At 47.8% G+C, this 17,916-nt stretch overlaps 1 protein-coding gene across 1 annotated transcript; it reads right to left on the bottom strand.

The window, feature by feature from the left end:
* Positions 1-11,052: 11,052 nt before the first annotated feature.
* Positions 11,053-14,084, bottom strand: LOC135607787 (serine/threonine-protein kinase-like protein CCR4). The gene has a single exon (XM_065099861.1). It carries the CDS (start codon positions 13,502-13,504, stop codon positions 11,147-11,149), a length of 2,358 nt encoding a protein of 785 aa, XP_064955933.1. The 5' UTR covers positions 13,505-14,084; the 3' UTR covers positions 11,053-11,146.
* Between the last annotated feature and the right edge of the window lie 3,832 nt (positions 14,085-17,916).

The following is a 17,916-nucleotide window of genomic DNA, read 5'->3' as shown; positions in this document are numbered from 1 at the left end:
AAAACGAAAAAAATCATTTTATTAAGAAGGAGGGGATACAGAAGCCAAAACCCATACAGAAAACCCCTCGCACCCTCGACCCCGACATACAAAAACGACCCTCACTACTCTTCTGGAGTCTTCGGGCGATCGTCGAATGGCACGTCCTCCGGCATGTCCACCTCCAGGTCCACGGGGCAGGAGGCGAACGGGTCCTTTTCCACCTCGCAACCAGGAGGACATGAGCGGAAGCGACCCAGGGCGATTTTGTATCCATACTCGTAGGATACTCGTCCCATGCGGGTCAGCCCGAGTTCGAAGTTCTCGGACCTCTTGTAGGCTTCAATCGCCTCCTTGTCCTTCGACGGACGGAGGCGAACCTCCTCGGCCAGCGCATCGGAGGCAGCGCGGGCTTCGGCCTCGGCCTTCCCCGCCCTCTTGGTAAGACCAAGCGCCTCCGACTTCAACAGGCGGAGCTCGGCCCGATCCAAACGGAGGAACTCCTGGAGCTCCTTGACTGAATCGCCCGACTGCTCGAGCTCTGCTCTTAGGCGCGCCACCTCTTCCTCGGAATCGGTCGCACGTTTTTCCGCGGCCGCTACCGCCTCAGGGCCCGACCCGGCCCGAACCTCCTCTAGTTGGCGGCACAACTCGGAGTTACGCTCGCTGAGGTCCCAGATTGCCTGGCCAGCGTCGCGCACTCAGTCCATTAGCGCCGTCGAATAGTGGAGGCCCTGCCACAGGAAAATAAGAGTCAGCACGCAGTCGCGGGGATGCCCGGAGTTAGCAAAACGCTTACCAGTGTTAGAAACCTCCCCGCCTTGTTAAGCATGGTCTCTGAAGGCAGGGTGTATAGGTCCCGAGCCAGGTCGGGGTGGAGCACGCCTCGAAGAAAGGCAGCAGAAGGATCTCCCCCGGCCCATACCTTGTCCCCTCGGGACAGCCCCTTCCATCGGGCAACCAGCGGGTCGGAAGCCTCCCCCGGCGGAAGCTCGCCCATCACCGCTGACCATAGGGGCTCGTCGACCCCCGTGCGTAGCCCGCACAGATCATCCACCGTGGGCAGGCTCGACCTCTTCCCGGCCGTCCCCTGGCTAGGCCCTTCAACTCGGGAAGGCCCCTCGTCCCGAGTGGTCCGCTTGGCGCCCACGATTGTTGAAGGAGTGGTCCCCGCCTTGGCTTTCCCGGGACCCGTCGTCTTTGCCTTCTTTGACGGACGTCCCTCTGGGATCTCTAATGGGGCACCCGCCGAACCGGGCAACGGGTCGGCTGGGGAACGCGGAGAGGAAGCAGCGTACTGGCGCGGAGAAGAAGCCGACGAGGAGCGACCACCACGAAGGGACAGGAGCTTCATTCCTACAAAGGAGACAAGCAAACCATCACAAACTGTGGAAACAAACAAGGCATAGAGAACACCCTCTACAAACATACCCCCGAAAGCCGGGCTAAGACCCGCCTCGGCTAGCCACTCCTCGGTCATAGCTCGAATGGCTTGAGAACTGGGAAGGATTGCCCGAAGCCTCTTCAAGTCCCGACGCTCCTCGTCGTTCAAGTCCGGGACTGTGTTATCTATCACCCTCATCGCCCACCGAACTCCGAAGCCCCAGTCCCTCGGCCAGCTAACGTAAAAAAACCGCCCTTTCCACCCTTTGTTATTCGAAGGGGCTCCCCCGACGCGAAAGCCAGTCCGGGCTGACACAAAATAGCCCCCCGGCCCCTTGAGAAGGCGAAAGCAAGAGAGAAAGAGGTTTCGGGTAGGGGTGATGTTAGCATAGTAACATTCCCCCAAGAACGCTACCAGGTACCGCCATGAGTTAGGCGCCACCTGGGAAGGCGAAATCCGCCATAGAGATAGGCAGGAGACGATGATGGGGTGAAGGGGAAGGCGCAACCCAGCCTCTAGGGCGTCTTGGGTCAGCGCGAAACCTCGAGGCACCGGGTCGTACGACCGCTGCCCCGGGTCAGGTGCGACCAGAACAAACTCCTCCGGGATGTGATAACGCCCCCGGAGCTTCTCCAGCAACGACCCGCTCACCGCCGAGTCGAGGTCGTGCGGCCACATTAGAGCCTCAAGGGCTCGCGCCGCCTCCTCGTCCGGGGAGGGCGGAGGCGTGCGCTCCCACACTCTATCAGGGGACGGAGATGAAGAGACAGGTGAGGAGGGCATCCTTACCGGCTTTGGGACGAACAAGAGCAACTGGGGAGTGACGGCGTAGGAAAGGAGAGGATGTGATGACAGAAAGGGCGACGAGGTCCAAGACTCAGCGACCAGAATCGTGAAACGGGCCGAGTGCACCGTTTATATAGGAAAAGCCCCGCCAGGAGAGACGTCCCTTCGTCTCCCCATAGCGGCCAACAGCTCATCCGCACACTCGCTCGTCGCACCAGGGAAGGCCAACGAACACCCCATCATAAATGCGGACCCAAGGTCGCTGCGGGGAACAACACGGAGAACGGCCACTGCGACCCCTCCGACGTCTGATAAGAACGACGATCTTCCCGCGTGTCCCCGAGACCACATCCTCGGCACGGCCGGCCCGCCCGAGACGTGCTCCTCGGCCACATGTCCCCGAGACCACCTCCTCGGCACGGCCGGCCCGCCCGAGACGTGCTCCTCGGCCACATGTCCCCGAGACCACATACTCGGCGCGGCCAGCCCGCCCGAGACGTGCTCCTCGGCCGCATGTCCCCGAGACCACATACTCGGCGCGGCCAGCCCGCCCGAGACGTGCTCCTCGGCCGCATGTCCCCGAGACCACCTCCTCGGCGCGGCCAGCCCGCCCGAGACGTGCTCCTCGGCCGCATGTCCCCGAGACCACCTCCTCGGCACGGCCGGCCCGCCCGAGACGTGCTCCTCGGCCACATGTCCCCGAGACCACATACTCGGCGCGGCCAGCCCGCCCGAGACGTGCTCCTCGGCCGCATGTCCCCGAGACCACATACTCGGCGCGGCCAGCCCGCCCGAGACGTGCTCCTCGGCCGCATGTCCCCGAGACCACCCCCTCGGCACGGCCAGCCCGCCCGAGACGTGCTCCTCGGCCGCATGTCCCCGAGACCACCTCCTCGGCACGGCCGGCCCGCCCGAGACGTGCTCCTCGGCCACATGTCCCCGAGACCACCTCCTCGGCGCGGCCAGCCCGCCCGAGACGTGCTCCTCGGCCGCATGTCCCCGAGACCACCCCCTCGGCACGGCCAGCCCGCCCGAGACGTGCTCCTCGGCCGCATGTCCCCGAGACCACCTCCTCGGCACGGCCGGCCCGCCCGAGACGTGCTCCTCGGCCACATGTCCCCGAGACCACCTACTCGGCGTGGCCAGCCCGCCCGAGACGTGCTCCTCGCCCGCATGTTCCCGAGACCACCTCCTCGGCGCGGCCAGCCCGCCCGAGACGTGCTCCTCGACCGCATGCTCCCGAGACCACATCCTCGGCGCGGCCAGCACGCCCGAGACACATTCCCCGACCTCATGCCGCACTAAGCACCTACGCAGCGCGGCCTACTTGCCCCGGACCTGTGCCTCAATCGTGAACCGCGAAGAACACCGCCGCTTACCGATCAAAGCCACGCCTCGAATCCCCACCGTCCGGTGCCGAGCCATGGCTTCCTTTGGGGGGGGGGATATGATATGGCAAAAAATGGTAAACCCCACTCCCGGCAACACCCCCCGCACGTGGACAGGCGCGGCGCCCCAGGGAGAGCAACGAGGGCAACGGTCTGCGTCCGGACGTCAGCCTCACTGAGCCCACAGCCCCTCAGTCAACCCAGCACAGTAGGACGAGACAGAAGTAGGTAGCGGTTGAAGCTCGCCCATGCCCTGCGATTCCCCGATCCCATACGCAACATCCTCGGCGATGTCGGACGCCATCAGAGATACGGCCCCGACCGACGGGATGGCGCGCCCGATAATGCTGAGTTCCCCTATAAACGTCCTTGAGCCAGAGGGAAGAGAGCAGACTGGACGCCCAGAACAACCGCCACTTCATCTCTCTAACTTGATCGTCGGAGGGGTCGGGTCAAACCGACCCGACCTTTGTGCAGGTATCAAGCCGAGGTCTCCCGTTCGGGACACGCAGGCAAGGAGTCCCCACCCGGAGGAAGTCACTGCATCGCCCCGAGTCCGAGGCCGCACCCGACCACCCCGGTGGAGACGAGCATCGCCCTAGGGAGATCCCCGCCATTCGGACCCCCGAACGAGCCGAGACGACCTCCCGGGTCACGGCTAAGAAAAAAAGGTGTTTACACCAACACTATTGATAGTGGAAGTTTGAGGTGGACTACGGTCCCGTGATTTTTCCCGCATTGGGTTTTTCACGTTAAAAATTTGGTCTCACCGTATGATTCATTTATTGCTTTACTATTTATGCTGTGCTAGTTAATATTTACATTTTGATGTCAATTTGGTATTTTGATGAGGAACTCATTTTGATACACAAAGAGGGAAAAGAATTATTCCGCTTTAACATGTTTTTTCCCAATAAGTGGTATCAAAGCAGCCAGGTTATTTGGTGATAGTTTTTCTTATGTGATTGAAATGGAGCAGTCAGATGGTATGATTAAATTGAACTCATCAAATTATTCCACTTGAAGGCGTATGATGGAAGATTTGCTCTATTGTAAAAATTTGTATAAGCCTATCAAGGTTAAAGATAAACCTTCTACTATGGACGATGAAGAATAAGAAGTTCAACATAGAAAAGCTATTGCCTATATTAGAAGATGGATGAATATAAACTTGCATGAGCATATTTATGATGAAACCAGAGCTGATGTTGTTTGGCAAAGGTTAGAAAACCTCTTTGCGAAAAAGACAATAGGAAATAGAATTTCTCCTCATAAGACTTGTAAATTTGAAGTATAAAGATTGTAGTAATATTGTTGAGCACATAAGCCAATTTCAGAGTCTTGCAAATAAGCTTGTTGCTATGAAAATGAATATAGATGATGAGATGCAAGGATTACTACTTCTCAGCTCTTTACCAGAAAGTCATGAAACATATGTGGTGATAATTTGTAACTCCATGCCAGAGGGGACTCTAACTATAGATATGGTTAAAAACAGTTTGCTAAATGAAGATGCTAGAAGAAAAGAACATGGTGAATCTTCTACTGGTGCATTTATTACTGAAAAACAAAAAAGACGTGGAAGAAGTGAAAGCAGAAATCTATATGGTTATAGAGGAAGATCGAAGTCTATAAGAGATATCAAATGTTTCCACTGTAACAAGCTATGCTATATGAAGAAAGAGTGTATGTTTTGGAAGTGAGAACAGAATGAAAGGAAGAAAAAATGAGAAAGAGACCAATATAGTTGCTGCTGAAGGTTATATCATTATTGTTTGTAATGACGATTGTATCAGTCTTACAGCTCAAGACAGTAACTGGGTAATTGACTCTAGTGCTTCATTTCATGTTACCTTTTATGGTAATTTTTTCAGATCTTACACTACTAGTGATTTTGGTAATGTCAGAATAAGAAACAGTGGTACATCTAAGATTGTGGGTATTGGAGATATTTACTTGGAGACTAGTATTGGGAGCAAATTGATACTCAAAGATATAAGACATATTCTAGATATTCGTCTTAACTTGATATCTACAGGCATACTTGATGATGAGGGCTTTGCACATTATTTTGATGAAAGCAAATGGAAACTCACTAAAGGTTCTCTAATTGTGACAAGAGGAAAAAAGCTTAACTCTTTTTATAGCATGGAAGCTAAGCTACATAAAGAAGAGATTACTGTAATTCAGAAGGGTGAAAATATAGATATTTGGCATAAGAGGCTTGGTCATATCAACGAGAAGAGACTTCAAACTCTTGCTAGAAAGCAATTCTTACCAGAGTTGCAAGGTACATCTTTTAAATATTGTAATCATTGCTTAGTTAAAAAAACACATAGAGTTGCCTTTCATACATATCCATCATCTAGAAAATCAGATGTTATTGATTTAGTTTATACTGATGTTTGTACTATGCAAACTAGAACTCTTGGATGTGCTCTTTATTTTGTTACTTTTATTTATGACCATTCTAGAAAAGTGTGAGTTTTTGCTTTGAAATCTAAAGACCAGGTACTCGATGTTTTCGAGGAGTTTCATGTCAGTGTTGAAAGAGAAACTGGTAAAAATGTAAAGTGTGTTTGATTAGATAATGGTGGCGAGTACAAAGGTCCTTTTAAACATTATTACAGGTTCCATAGTATTAGGCTTGAGAAAACAGTTTCTAAAACTCTTCAACAGAACGGTGTGGCAGAAAGGATGAACAAAATCATTGAAGAAAAGATTAAGTGTATGCTTTCCCATGCCAAGTTACCTAAGTCATTTTAAGGGGAGGCTTTGAGAACTACAATTGACCTGATAAATTTTTCTCCATCAGTTCCTCTGAAAGGTGATGTTCCAGAGAGAGTATAGAAAAGAAAATATATATCTTATAATCACTCGAGAGTTTTTGGGTGTAAAGCATTTGTTTATATTCCAAAAAATAAGAGGTCCAAGCTTGATAATAAGGCAAAAGCATATATCTTCTTGGGATATGATCATGAAGAGTTTGGGTATAGATTATGGGATCTAACGAATAAGAAGATTATTAAAAGCCGAGATATTGTATTTCTTGAAGACCAATTATTTGATGATGATGATAATGTTGAGAAGCCAAAAACCTCTATTTATATTCCTTGGAGTTTATGTCTAGTTCCTTCACTTGTAGTTCATAATGATCATGGGAGAGATGAACAAGAAGATCATGGTGAGAATGTCAGTGATGATACTCCTACGGTTGATGATGTTGAACCAACTGAACAAGTACCTCCACCACCAGTTGAGATTCCATTGAGAAGATCCATAAGAGAGCGACAATCATCTACTAGATATCCTCCATATGAATATGTTATGCTTACTGATGGGGGAGAGCCAGAAACTTACCAAGAAACTATTCTACACGAGCATAAGAATGAGTGGGTTAAAGCCATGCAAGAAGAAATGAAATCCTTGCTTAAGAACCATACATATGACTTGGTAAAATTGCCTAAAGAGAAGAAAATTCTTAAAAATAAATGGGTTTACAAATTGAAGACTGAAAATAATAACTCACAATGAAGATATAATGCACGACTAGTTATGAAAGGATTTAGTCAGAAGAAAGATATTAACTTTGAAGAAATATTTTCTCCAATTATGAAAATATCTTCTATCCGAGTTATTCTTGGTTTAGCTGTCCACTTAAATTTAGAAGTTGAGCAACTTGATGTGAAAACAATATTCTTCATGGTGACCTAGAAGAAGAAATTTACATGGAGCAACAAGAAGGTTTCAAAGTTAAGAGAAAAGAAAATATGATGTGTAAGCTTAGGAAAAACTTATATGGACTCAAACAAGCACCTAGAAAGTAGTACAAGAAGTTTGATTCCTTTATGATGAGTTAAGGGTATGATAGAACCACATCTGATCATTGTGTGTTTATAAAAAAAATTTAAGATGATGATTTCATTATTCTCTCGCTATATGTTGATGATATGCTGATTATTGGTCATGATGCTGGTAAAATTAAAAAACTTAAAAGAGAGCTAAGTAAGTCTTTTGTCATGAAAGACTTTGGATCGGTGAAACAAATACTTGGCATAAATATTCTTCGTGATAGGAAGAAAAGGAAGATTTGAGGAGACTTACATTGAAAAGGTTCTTGAAAGATTCAATATGAGTAAAGCCAAAGCAGTTGGTTCTCCACTTGTAGGTCATTTCAAGTTTAGTTTGAAACAATGTCCTACAAGTGAGAAAGAAAAAGAAAAAATGTCCAGAGTGCCTTACTCATCTGTAGTAGGCAATTTGATGTATACTATGATTTATACTAGTAGAAACCGTATGGGTCTAACAACACCATGCTCGATATACGGTCTCTAGGATATTAGATGGATGAGGGACTATAGGTACACGGTAATTGAGGACAGACATGTCCAATGGATTGGATTCTCCTGTATCGTCTGAGGACTATGGCGTAGTGGCCTAGTACGTCCGTAGTCGATAAGCCAAGTGAATTATTATAGAGATAATAATTTACTGAGTTAAAAGGAGTTCTGACAGGTATGACTCACGGCCAACTCGATATTGAGCCTAGAGGGTCACACACATATGGTAGGCATTGCGATGAGTAGAGGTTCGGATATGAGATATCCGACGGAGCCTTTATCTTATTGGATATCCAATAAACCCCTGAATGATTGGATCCCATGGACGAGATCCAATAAGAGCCCATGAGAGATTATTGGATAGAGATCCACTAATCTAAAAGGCTTAGGTTATTGTATACAGATCCAATACCCATTAGGGGAGGATCCATTAGGGTTTGACAGGGGACCTCTATAAATAGGAGGTATTCATAGCCTCATAGGCTAGAGCCTTTGTTTGCCCCTCCTATTCTCCTTCCTCTCTCCACCTCATAGTAGGCCTAGAGTTTTGAGGAGCATTGTCGTAGTCCTACTGTGTGGATCACCGCTAGAGAGGAGGACACTTAACCTCCTTCACCCTCTCCTAAGGATCTACAAGGAAACAAGGATATACGATCTCCCTAGGTAACACAATATATTCTATACGTAGTTTTTTTAGTTTCGCGGATTTTGCACATCAATCTTCGCACGACAACGAACATCTCTTTGGGAATCAGGGATTTTATTTTCTTATTCTTCTGTTGTGCATGTGATGTCACCCCCAAAGATTTCCCAACACTTTGACAAAGCTACTGATTGACTCTCTATTAATGACTATAAGAGGCGAGAGGGCCTTAGCCCTATCGTAAAGGTTGACATATGAGTATCTAGCATGCCTTGGATCTCACTCGTGAACTGAATGTTGAAGTTTGCGACTATTTTTTCCTTCCCTTGCTTAAGTCCAATAAGTATTGCCATCGATAGTCTCGAGCATACGTTCCTAAGGAAGTGAATTTTGAACTCGCTCGCTTGCTAGACAAAAGAACTGATGGAAAGTGGTTTCAAGCGAGCATACTATTTTCATGCTAGGCCTCTAAGTGTGGTCAGGAGGGTACGATACATTAGGATATCTGAAGTACCATACAATGATATTTGAGCATGAAAAGTTACAATGTACTCTATCGAGCCAATATTGCCATCGAATGCCTATAACAAAAGTCCATTGGATCGATTCCTTCTAAATTTTCTAGGTAAATGATGACCGACTAGAGGTGGGGACAACTAGCACTTCCTCTTTAGATTGTTGAAACTTTTGTCATGTCTTATCCAGATGTTGATCCATTTGCCATAGTTGGATCTGCATAGAATCTTCATTGAATTTGTCGATTGAGTCTCAAATTCAGTTAGGATAGAATGGTGGTATGGTCTACTAAATTTTAAGGTTATAGAGTGAAATGCCCCTTAACTGGTGGTTCAATGGGTCTTGGGCACTCATGAGATATTGATACCACGTTGAGTTAGGGAACCTCGATGGGTGTTGGTGCTAATGGTTGAGCCGATGGCTATAACTAAGTTGGTGGTTTCGCTTGTTAGGTTAATGAGACAAAAGTGGAGTGATGATTTATATCATACTCGTTAGCATTTGCACTTGTTAGGTGAGATTTAATAATACATTAGTAGAGACGAGCAGGTGGCTTGTGGGTCATCCCCAAGGGTGAGAGATTTAGATTATTAAATAGACGTCAATATCACATAGATATTTGCATCGAGATTGATGCATTCATGCGCAAAAAAAGGTGGTTATTGCCTCCCTTGAGTAAAAATACTATTGGTCGAGAGCAAAGCCTCCTTGCTCAAGCGTTCGTTGTAAGGATTGGTAGGTGTGTGTTTATGTGACAGCCATTCTTCTAGCACTAAAAATATTAAGGAAATAAGTCATTGATGTTCTAGTCAGCTCGACATGGTTTGAACCCGTATATATATGGTTGTCCGAGCGAGGTGAAAATGTTGATCTCCTAAGGTGCCATATGCATGATGATTGAGGTCGGAAGAGGTTTTCTGACTCGATCCCTCCGATATCCAAATTAGTAATTTAAAATATTTGAGTATGGACATGAGTGGTCAAAAAAGGTAACCCTATATTCATTATATTAGATATAAACTTTCATATATGATCGTAAAGGGATAAGATATTTCATTGAATATTTTATACACAATATCTAACGATTTTCGAGACCGACCTTCTCCTTAGCCTCTTGTTCACATGAGTGATATAAGGGGTAACACATAATCGTTTATCTTGGATCTTTACCCACGTGGACAGATAAGTGAATGATGACATTTATTTTTTCCTTTCACCTTACACATTATGTGATGACCATGTGTTTTGAATAAAGATTAAATAATGGTGTACTTGATATTAAATTATAATTTAAAGGATTCTACCACTATATAAATATTTGATCACATCTGAACGGTATCAATTTAAATTTTAATTTAATTTTTCCTTCAATATCCTAATTCAACATGGGGACCAAATCAAACTCAATCCAATTTAAAATATACATTATAGATTCCACAATCTCCCAACCATTAAAATATTTATCCTGCGCATGGCATGGGGCCCCGCACACAGCTTGCAGTAATTTAATTAGGTAGCTTATTAGGGTTCCAACCGGTGAAACATTATTGTACTCGTCCCAGCAATGATGCAGTGACATTGACATCAGAGTACCAAATGCCCTAATGATGGTAACGGTATCCTAATAAAAATAATACACCACCAGAAACATGACCTATCCAACGTATTCACTTGGATTCACTTCTACTAAACCCAAAACTGCAGCCATGCCATGCTCGAAACAATGGCATCAATTACACACACTGAAATATCCACCTAATTTCCATAGTCAACATTGTCAGGAATGCCTCTCCCATGGCTTCAGGCCAACACAGCTTGAATCAGTCCTTTCTTTGTTTGCTGGCGAGCCACATTTAATATGTGGGAATGGTCTTCCACGTTCCCGTGACTTGCGTTGGTTTGGTGCGTCCCCATCCCATATGAGATTGCAAGAAGTGGGGTACGACTCCACTAGCCAAATGTCACATCCCACCATCTTCCTCCAACCATAGTAGCCCGAATTTTAAAGCACTCAGAGGCATAAAAATATCTTTTATTCAACCAATGAATTATAGATTACAAAATAAAAAAAAAATTTGGGAAGACGTGCGAGCCGCTTCGCATCTGCGGTTCAGATGGACCGGACCGTGGTGGACCGGTCCAGGGACCCAGCCGGCGTGTCGCAAGCCGCCACGGCCCGCTCCAGCCCGTCGACGACCTCGGTCATGGTCGGCCGCTCTCGGCCCTCCGGACTCACGCAGTCGATCGCCAGGTAGCCGACGTAGGTGACCGCCTCGATCTCGCTCGGTATCGGGGGCGGGAGGTTCGGGTCGAGCACCCGGCGGATGTCGTGGGCCACGATGTGCGGCACCGCGAACTCCACTATGTTCTTTGGCGTGCCGCTGTCGTCGTACCGCCGGATCACCTTGCACCCGGTGAGCAGCTCCAGTAGCACGACGCCGAAGCTGTAGACGTCGCTCTTGGCGGTCAGGTGCTGGAGGCGATAGTACTCGGGGTCCATGTAGCCGACCGTGCCGGCGGTCCGGACCGGACCCTGTTCCTCGTCGACCGGGTTCATTAGGGAGAGGCCGAAATCGGAGACCTTGGCCGTCCATGTGTCGTCGAGCAGGATGTTGGAGGACTTGATGTCACGGTGGATGATGGGAGGGACGGCGTAGGTGTGGAGGTACTCGAGCCCGCGTGCGGCGTCGAGCGCGACCCGGAGACGCGCGCTCCACGACGCGAGGCTGGCGCCCGGGAGCTTGTGGAGCTGGTCGTGGAGTGTGCCGTTGGTCATGAACTCGTAGACGAGGACGCGCTCCGCGCCCTGCTTGCAGTAGCCCAGCAGGCGCACCAGGTTCTTATGGTTCACCCTTGAGAGGAGGGCGAGCTCGGAGAGGAACGCCGACTCCTTGTCGTGGCGCTTGTTCTCGGCCGCTGCTGATGCGGGGGCGGCGGGGGTGTTCGACGTCGAGGCCGACGTCTCGGCCCGCTTGATGGCCACGACGCGGCCGTCGTCCAGCGTGGCTCGGTAGACCGACCCGAAGCTGCCGGAGCCGGTCTTGTGGGACTCTGCGAAGTTGTCGGTCGCGGCGAGGAGGACTGACAGCGGGAATTCCTCCACCATGGGACTGCGGCCTCCGCCGACCAGCGAGCTAAATCGCCACTCGATCGGCGTGTGCGAGGTTTCCGAGCCGTGCGGCCTCGCGAGCGCTGACGGAACGGCCGGAGGCAGCGCCCCTGCCGCCGCGCTGTGCATTCCGCCCAAGTCGTGGACGCGGCCATTGCATCGACCGAAGTGGAGCAGACAGAAGCAGAACGATGCCGCAACCCCGAGGGCCAGCCCGACGGAGCCTATCACCACGAAAACCGTTCTCCTCTTGTGAGAAGCCTCGGCTCTGTTTGTCGATGGAGGAGGAGGAGGAGAGGAAGGAGTCGGAGATGCCGTCGGATTCGATATTTTCTCGGGCTCGCATAGACGGCAGACGGCGCTTCCTCTGTCGCACAGTGTGCCGGAGCCTTCCAGGACGCCGCAGCGACAACTAGATATCGGCACGCAAGTGCCGGGCAACACGTTCGCGTAGACGACCGGATTGTGATCGAAAACGTCGCTGCCCCAACAATACAACGAGTAGTCCACCCTGAGGATCCCACAGATGGCGCTGCCCTTCGCTTGAATCGCCATGAACTGGGTGTCGTTGAAGCTGCACGGCAAATTCGACCTCTCTCCCCAGCACGTCACTCTTCCTTGGCTTCCGAGGGCGCACGTCTTGTTCTCCCCCAAGGCCAATGAGCTGATCTCGGACGGAGTCGCTCCCATTGCTGGCGCCCCTGTTCCCCAGCAGACCAGTTTGCCTTCCCTGGACACCGCGCAGGCGTGCCGGGATCCGGCGGCGATCGTCCGATACGACCCCGTCGGCTCGTGGCCCACGACGCCGGTGTCATTTCCGAAGCACCGGATCTCCATGGAGCCCCGTAACAATCCGCAGACGAAGTCCCGGCCGACGGCGATGTCAGAGAATCTTACCCCCTCCGGGAAGACCAGCTGCTTCCATCGCCAGCAAATGGGGCGGCCTCCGGCATGGATGCCGCAAACACGCGAGTCTCCAGCCGAGAGGTCAGCGAGGGGCGGCCCACGGTAGACCCTCTTGTAGTCCCGCGACGAGCCATAGTAGTCGGATTCCTGATAGAAGCCCCACCACACCATGGTGGAGACATTGGTGGACATGCGGAGGAAACACAGGAATCCCTCACCGCCAGCGATGGCCGAGGAGGAGATGTTGCCCGACGTGTACGTGAGTTGGAGCCCCGTGGGCAGGCTGGTGCAACTAAGCTCGTACTCATCGTTGGCTATGGAACGAACCACAGCACAAACCACCGTCGTGTTGGACGCACGGGATATAGCTACCGTCGACAGAGGAGAAGCAACACTGGCCGGCAAAGAGATCGAAAGAAGGACTAGGAGGAGCACGAAGCTTGGAGGACGCATTGGAGGCGAAGGGCGGCAAAGAGGATGGCGTATATCATCGTAACACAGGAAGAGACGGAACGAGGAGGAATAGTGGGGGAGAGAGAAAGAGAGGAAGATGAGCTTGAAGAATTGAACTCGTCTTTCGGATCATTGTTAATTCCAAGGGGTGGGAGGTGATGGTTTTGTTGGGGTTGAAGACGGTGCAGACGCGGGTTTAGGTATGTCAGTGGCACAGACCAAGTCCATCGTGTAAGAACCTCTCAGGAATACTCTTTCTGAGTTCCCTTCAGCCACAAAGTCTCGTCTGACTCATTCCATACTCGATCTGTTGTTAGCTGTCTATTGTCAAAAGGACCGTGGAGAAGGGGTCGCCAATCTGATGATGATGCAAAGATTTAGTCTCTCTCACAACCCGAAGATAAAAAGAGAAATGATGAGAACTTCGCTAGAGAGAAATGATGAGAATCACTATTGACATAATATTCTGGAAAAGAAGGATTTTGCTTTGGCTTTTGAACACAAAGAACGAAGCATGGCAAGTGATGGGATTGAGAGGATGTAAAGCAGTCGCGGTAGAAGAACTTATCGATCTCACCATCAGCAATGATAGCATCATACATGTAATCAGATTCTTGCAGCCAGCAAACTGATATAGACAATGGAAATGTGGAATCTTCAAACACCAAGTAAGAAGCACTTCTGTGGCCCAAACCATACTCGAGTCTTCTCCTTGAATATCTAATGGAAGGATAGGGTTGGTGGGGTTTGGCATTTTTGGTTGAGGACTTTGGAAAGGCTTGTCAGCTTCTGAAGGAAGCGTGCAGATCATGACAACCGCACATAAGACGGTGGTTGTTTAGGCCCCCCTCCCCCCCCCACCTCAAACCTATTTGACCTTTCCATGTTTACCTCTTCTTTTGGACAGAGAAGCCATCGAGTGTTGATAAATATGAAATACAAGATTACATTAAGTTGAAACAATACACAATACTCTCTATTTAAAGAAAAAAATTTAGAAGGATTTTTCTTAATAGATTTACGATATTTCCTCATGTAGTTAAGTAGATTTTGGTTGTTGTTGAGATTGTTATCACGACGGTCTGATTCCATGATAGATAGAAATAAAATATAAAGAAGAAGATTGTATTGAGTTGAAACAATACACAATACAATACTCCCTATTTATACATGTTAGAAGGGAGATCTACGATATTTTTTCATATAGTTGGAAAGATCTTGACTATTATCAAGCATAAACCTCAAGAACAGAAGCTATTGGGTCCTCCCATACCCAGAGAGGCGAATCCAAGAAAGATCAATCTGGTGAGGTGCAGAAACAATTGGTTTTTTGTGTCTACAAATCAATCATGAGCAGAGGGAGTAGCAAGCCAAGTTTGAAGACTCTCTGTGAACATCGCCAACCAAACTCAACAAGTCCAAACATGCTCAACATTTTCTTCTTCTCTTGGAGTTGTTGATAGAAAAGAATAGAATCACAAGTCCTTCCATCACCAGTCTTCTATGTCAATCTACTCCAGCCATTATGTGAGGAAGCAGCAAGTGATTAATGAGATGAAGATAAGCTGTTTTTGACTTTTGATAGATGTTGGTCAGAAGAACATATATTTAACTACTTTATTCACCAAAACCAAGGGAGGTCATGCTTTGTCCAGTCTTCATCAATCTCTGAGTGTATCAAGTTGCCCAAAAAAATGCATATTTTCTCAGCAAATAAAGTGTTTGGATCCACATCACAAAGCTGTAGATGGAGAAGATATAATATCTGACCTCTGATAATACCATAGAGTAATGCAAAACATGTTCCCACTTTGTATCAATGATTTGGTCTTACCCTTTTAAATCACAATTTGCAATGCAATAAAAAAAAAAGTATATTTTTATTGGGATAAACAGTCATGGTAATACCATGAAAGCTACAGTTAGATACTCTTATGTTGGACTAATGACTGCTGCAAGGGAGAAGAAGAGAGATGGGGCCACTTGTTCATATTCAAGTCTTCTTTGAGCACTGACCTACATATTGAGCTGTAGAACATTATTATGAGTCACAATCAATCAATCCAAGGCCATTCACACACAGTTTAATTAGCTCAACTTAAAACAATTCTACAAAATATTGTTTTAATCTTGGATTCCATCGATGTCATTTGCAGTCAAGAAATCTGGATCACCATCATTGACCTTCGTTCCAGTGACCCAATCTTGTCTTTTGAATTCGAGCATTGCATACATTTCATACTTTAAGAGTATGATAGATAGATAGATACAGATTCAGATGTCAGCCGTCCTTCTGCGACGTGAACAGCGTACCTTCCTGCCATTACAATTTGGAAGAAGTGGCAGCAGAGATAAGAGACAAAGTTTCCCTTTCTTTTATAGATCACTGGCAGGCAAACTTGATGCAGAGAGGGGTGTTAAGATACCTGAGCAACAACAGCAGCAGCGGCACATACAACTTGAACGCAAGCAAACAAAGCAGGGTGTGCAGATTATGTGAGGAAGAGTTCAACCGTGTCATGGTGGTGAACATAGCATGGGCTGTTTGTCTTCATCCTCTGATCGTATGTCCGAAGGCTGGACTCTTGAGATGTTTGTTTCTTGTGACTGTGTGCCGAGACACAGCAGAAATCAAATGAACAGGCATTCAAACAATGAAGCTCATGTCCTCATTCAGATCCTTTCACCTCTCATGTCATTCGTTGCAGCACAAAGGGAGAACCTTGGCACCTTCCATAGATACTCTCTTCTCCTGGAAGGCAGACTGAGCTCCAAAGCGTGTATAGATCTCGAGGAAGAACTCTGTGTTCCTGCTTTACTTTCTTCCCTATGATGATGGCCTCCTTTCATTCAATATAATATAAGCTGAAGTGCACCATGCAACAAAGATAAAAAAGGCTGTGCCTTGCGCTTTAGCTTTTAGATGGCCTTCATCTCCATCTCCTCCACGAATGAAGACCAGCTTTTTGGCAGATATCAATGTGCATGGGATATCAAAGAAAGATAGGGGAGTAGTGTTCCACTCGGCAATCATTCAGCTGATGGCAGAGTATGATTATGATATGATGTTTTCGACACAAAAAGTGGCATTTCAATCTTCCTTTTACTGAGACCATCGATGTGAAACGCTAAATCCCTCTCCCGAACCAAAGTGTCTGCAATCGCAAATTACCTGTGTCTGGATGAAGCAGTACATAAGTGCTTATTTGCAGACCTCATTAGGCCAGTCTACTAAGTTCATAAAGTGATCTTCCTGTAAGAAAGCCTGTTGATGCCCTCTGAAGCTGTAGGAAGAAGGGCAGCAGCATGGAAGAAGCAAAGAATCCTTACCGTATTCATCAAACTCAAACTATAGAACTCAATGCATTTACTCACCATCATTCCGTATCTCATCTTTGATGAATCTTTCTGTGCATACGGATTCAGAATGGTCTTTCAGAAAGAAAGAACTTGTTGCCTAAACCACTGGCAATCCATCAACCTGCCTCGGTCATTTAGTGGTGTGTGAACCCCAGTGACAGACCACTCGCTTCTTGCACTGTAATGAAATAAAGGCTCGTATTGTGATCTCTCAGAAAACAGAGTCACCCTTGCTAAGGGACTTGGAAGGGTGAGTCACAAAAGTCTGCAGTAGTAAAAAGGAGATCTAAGAGAGGAATAAGGCTACTTTAGAAAGGCAGAGGGAGAAAGGAGATCATGCACCGATCTGAATCCATACGATACAAGAGCTTTCTTTCCCATGTGGAGTGGGAGGGGATTTAACCCCACATTTTCTCTCCTTTGCTTTTCTAGCCTTCTCTTTAAGATTACATATCCTTGGGGTGGGGAAGGAAGAGGCAAAGAATAAAGCTCACAAAAGCTTCAATGATTCCTTGCCATGATGATTCATCCTCCTCCTGCCAAAACCCCAATTTGAAGTAGGCTTTTTGAAATGATAGTTCAGCCATCATCAACTGCATAGTAATCCATTTGCACTTGCATCTATGTGAGTGAAACCATACAGTGACCACTCAGTTTTGGTGAGATCTTGTGACACAAGATTGACTTGTAATGGCAGTGTACGGTTCTGAAGTGAGTAGAGCAGGAGGATGCCGGAACCAATGCCTGTGTGTAAACTAGTGATCTCATGTAACTAGTTCCATACGAACATCATGTTTCCTGACTCACTTGAGTTGACCATAACTATGAATCTTTGTTGGTCAAAGACAAATTGATGTTGGATCTCTGGTTTTGGAACAGGATCATTCAATATCAAGCTTGTTCTACCTTCGCCAACAGATCCAGAGAGGGCTGGGTGAAGAACATTGAGCATAAAAAGAGGCAATCTGCAGCCAATGCACTAGTGTTTTTGTCCTGCTAATAGAATTTAAATCAGCTCTCCCATTCCCTCTCTCTCTCTCTCTCTCTCTCTC

Source organism: Musa acuminata, chromosome BXJ2-3 (assembly GCF_036884655.1).
Source record: "Musa acuminata AAA Group cultivar baxijiao chromosome BXJ2-3, Cavendish_Baxijiao_AAA, whole genome shotgun sequence".
Lineage (NCBI taxonomy): Eukaryota > Viridiplantae > Streptophyta > Magnoliopsida > Zingiberales > Musaceae > Musa > Musa acuminata.
This window is presented reverse-complemented; position numbering and strand designations above follow the sequence as displayed.

Bases quoted from the DNA above. Each gene is read 5' to 3' on its own strand.
- LOC135607787 (XM_065099861.1), bottom strand. From the start codon at position 13,504: ATGCGTCCTCCAAGCTTCGTGCTCCTCCTAGTCCTTCTTTCGATCTCT.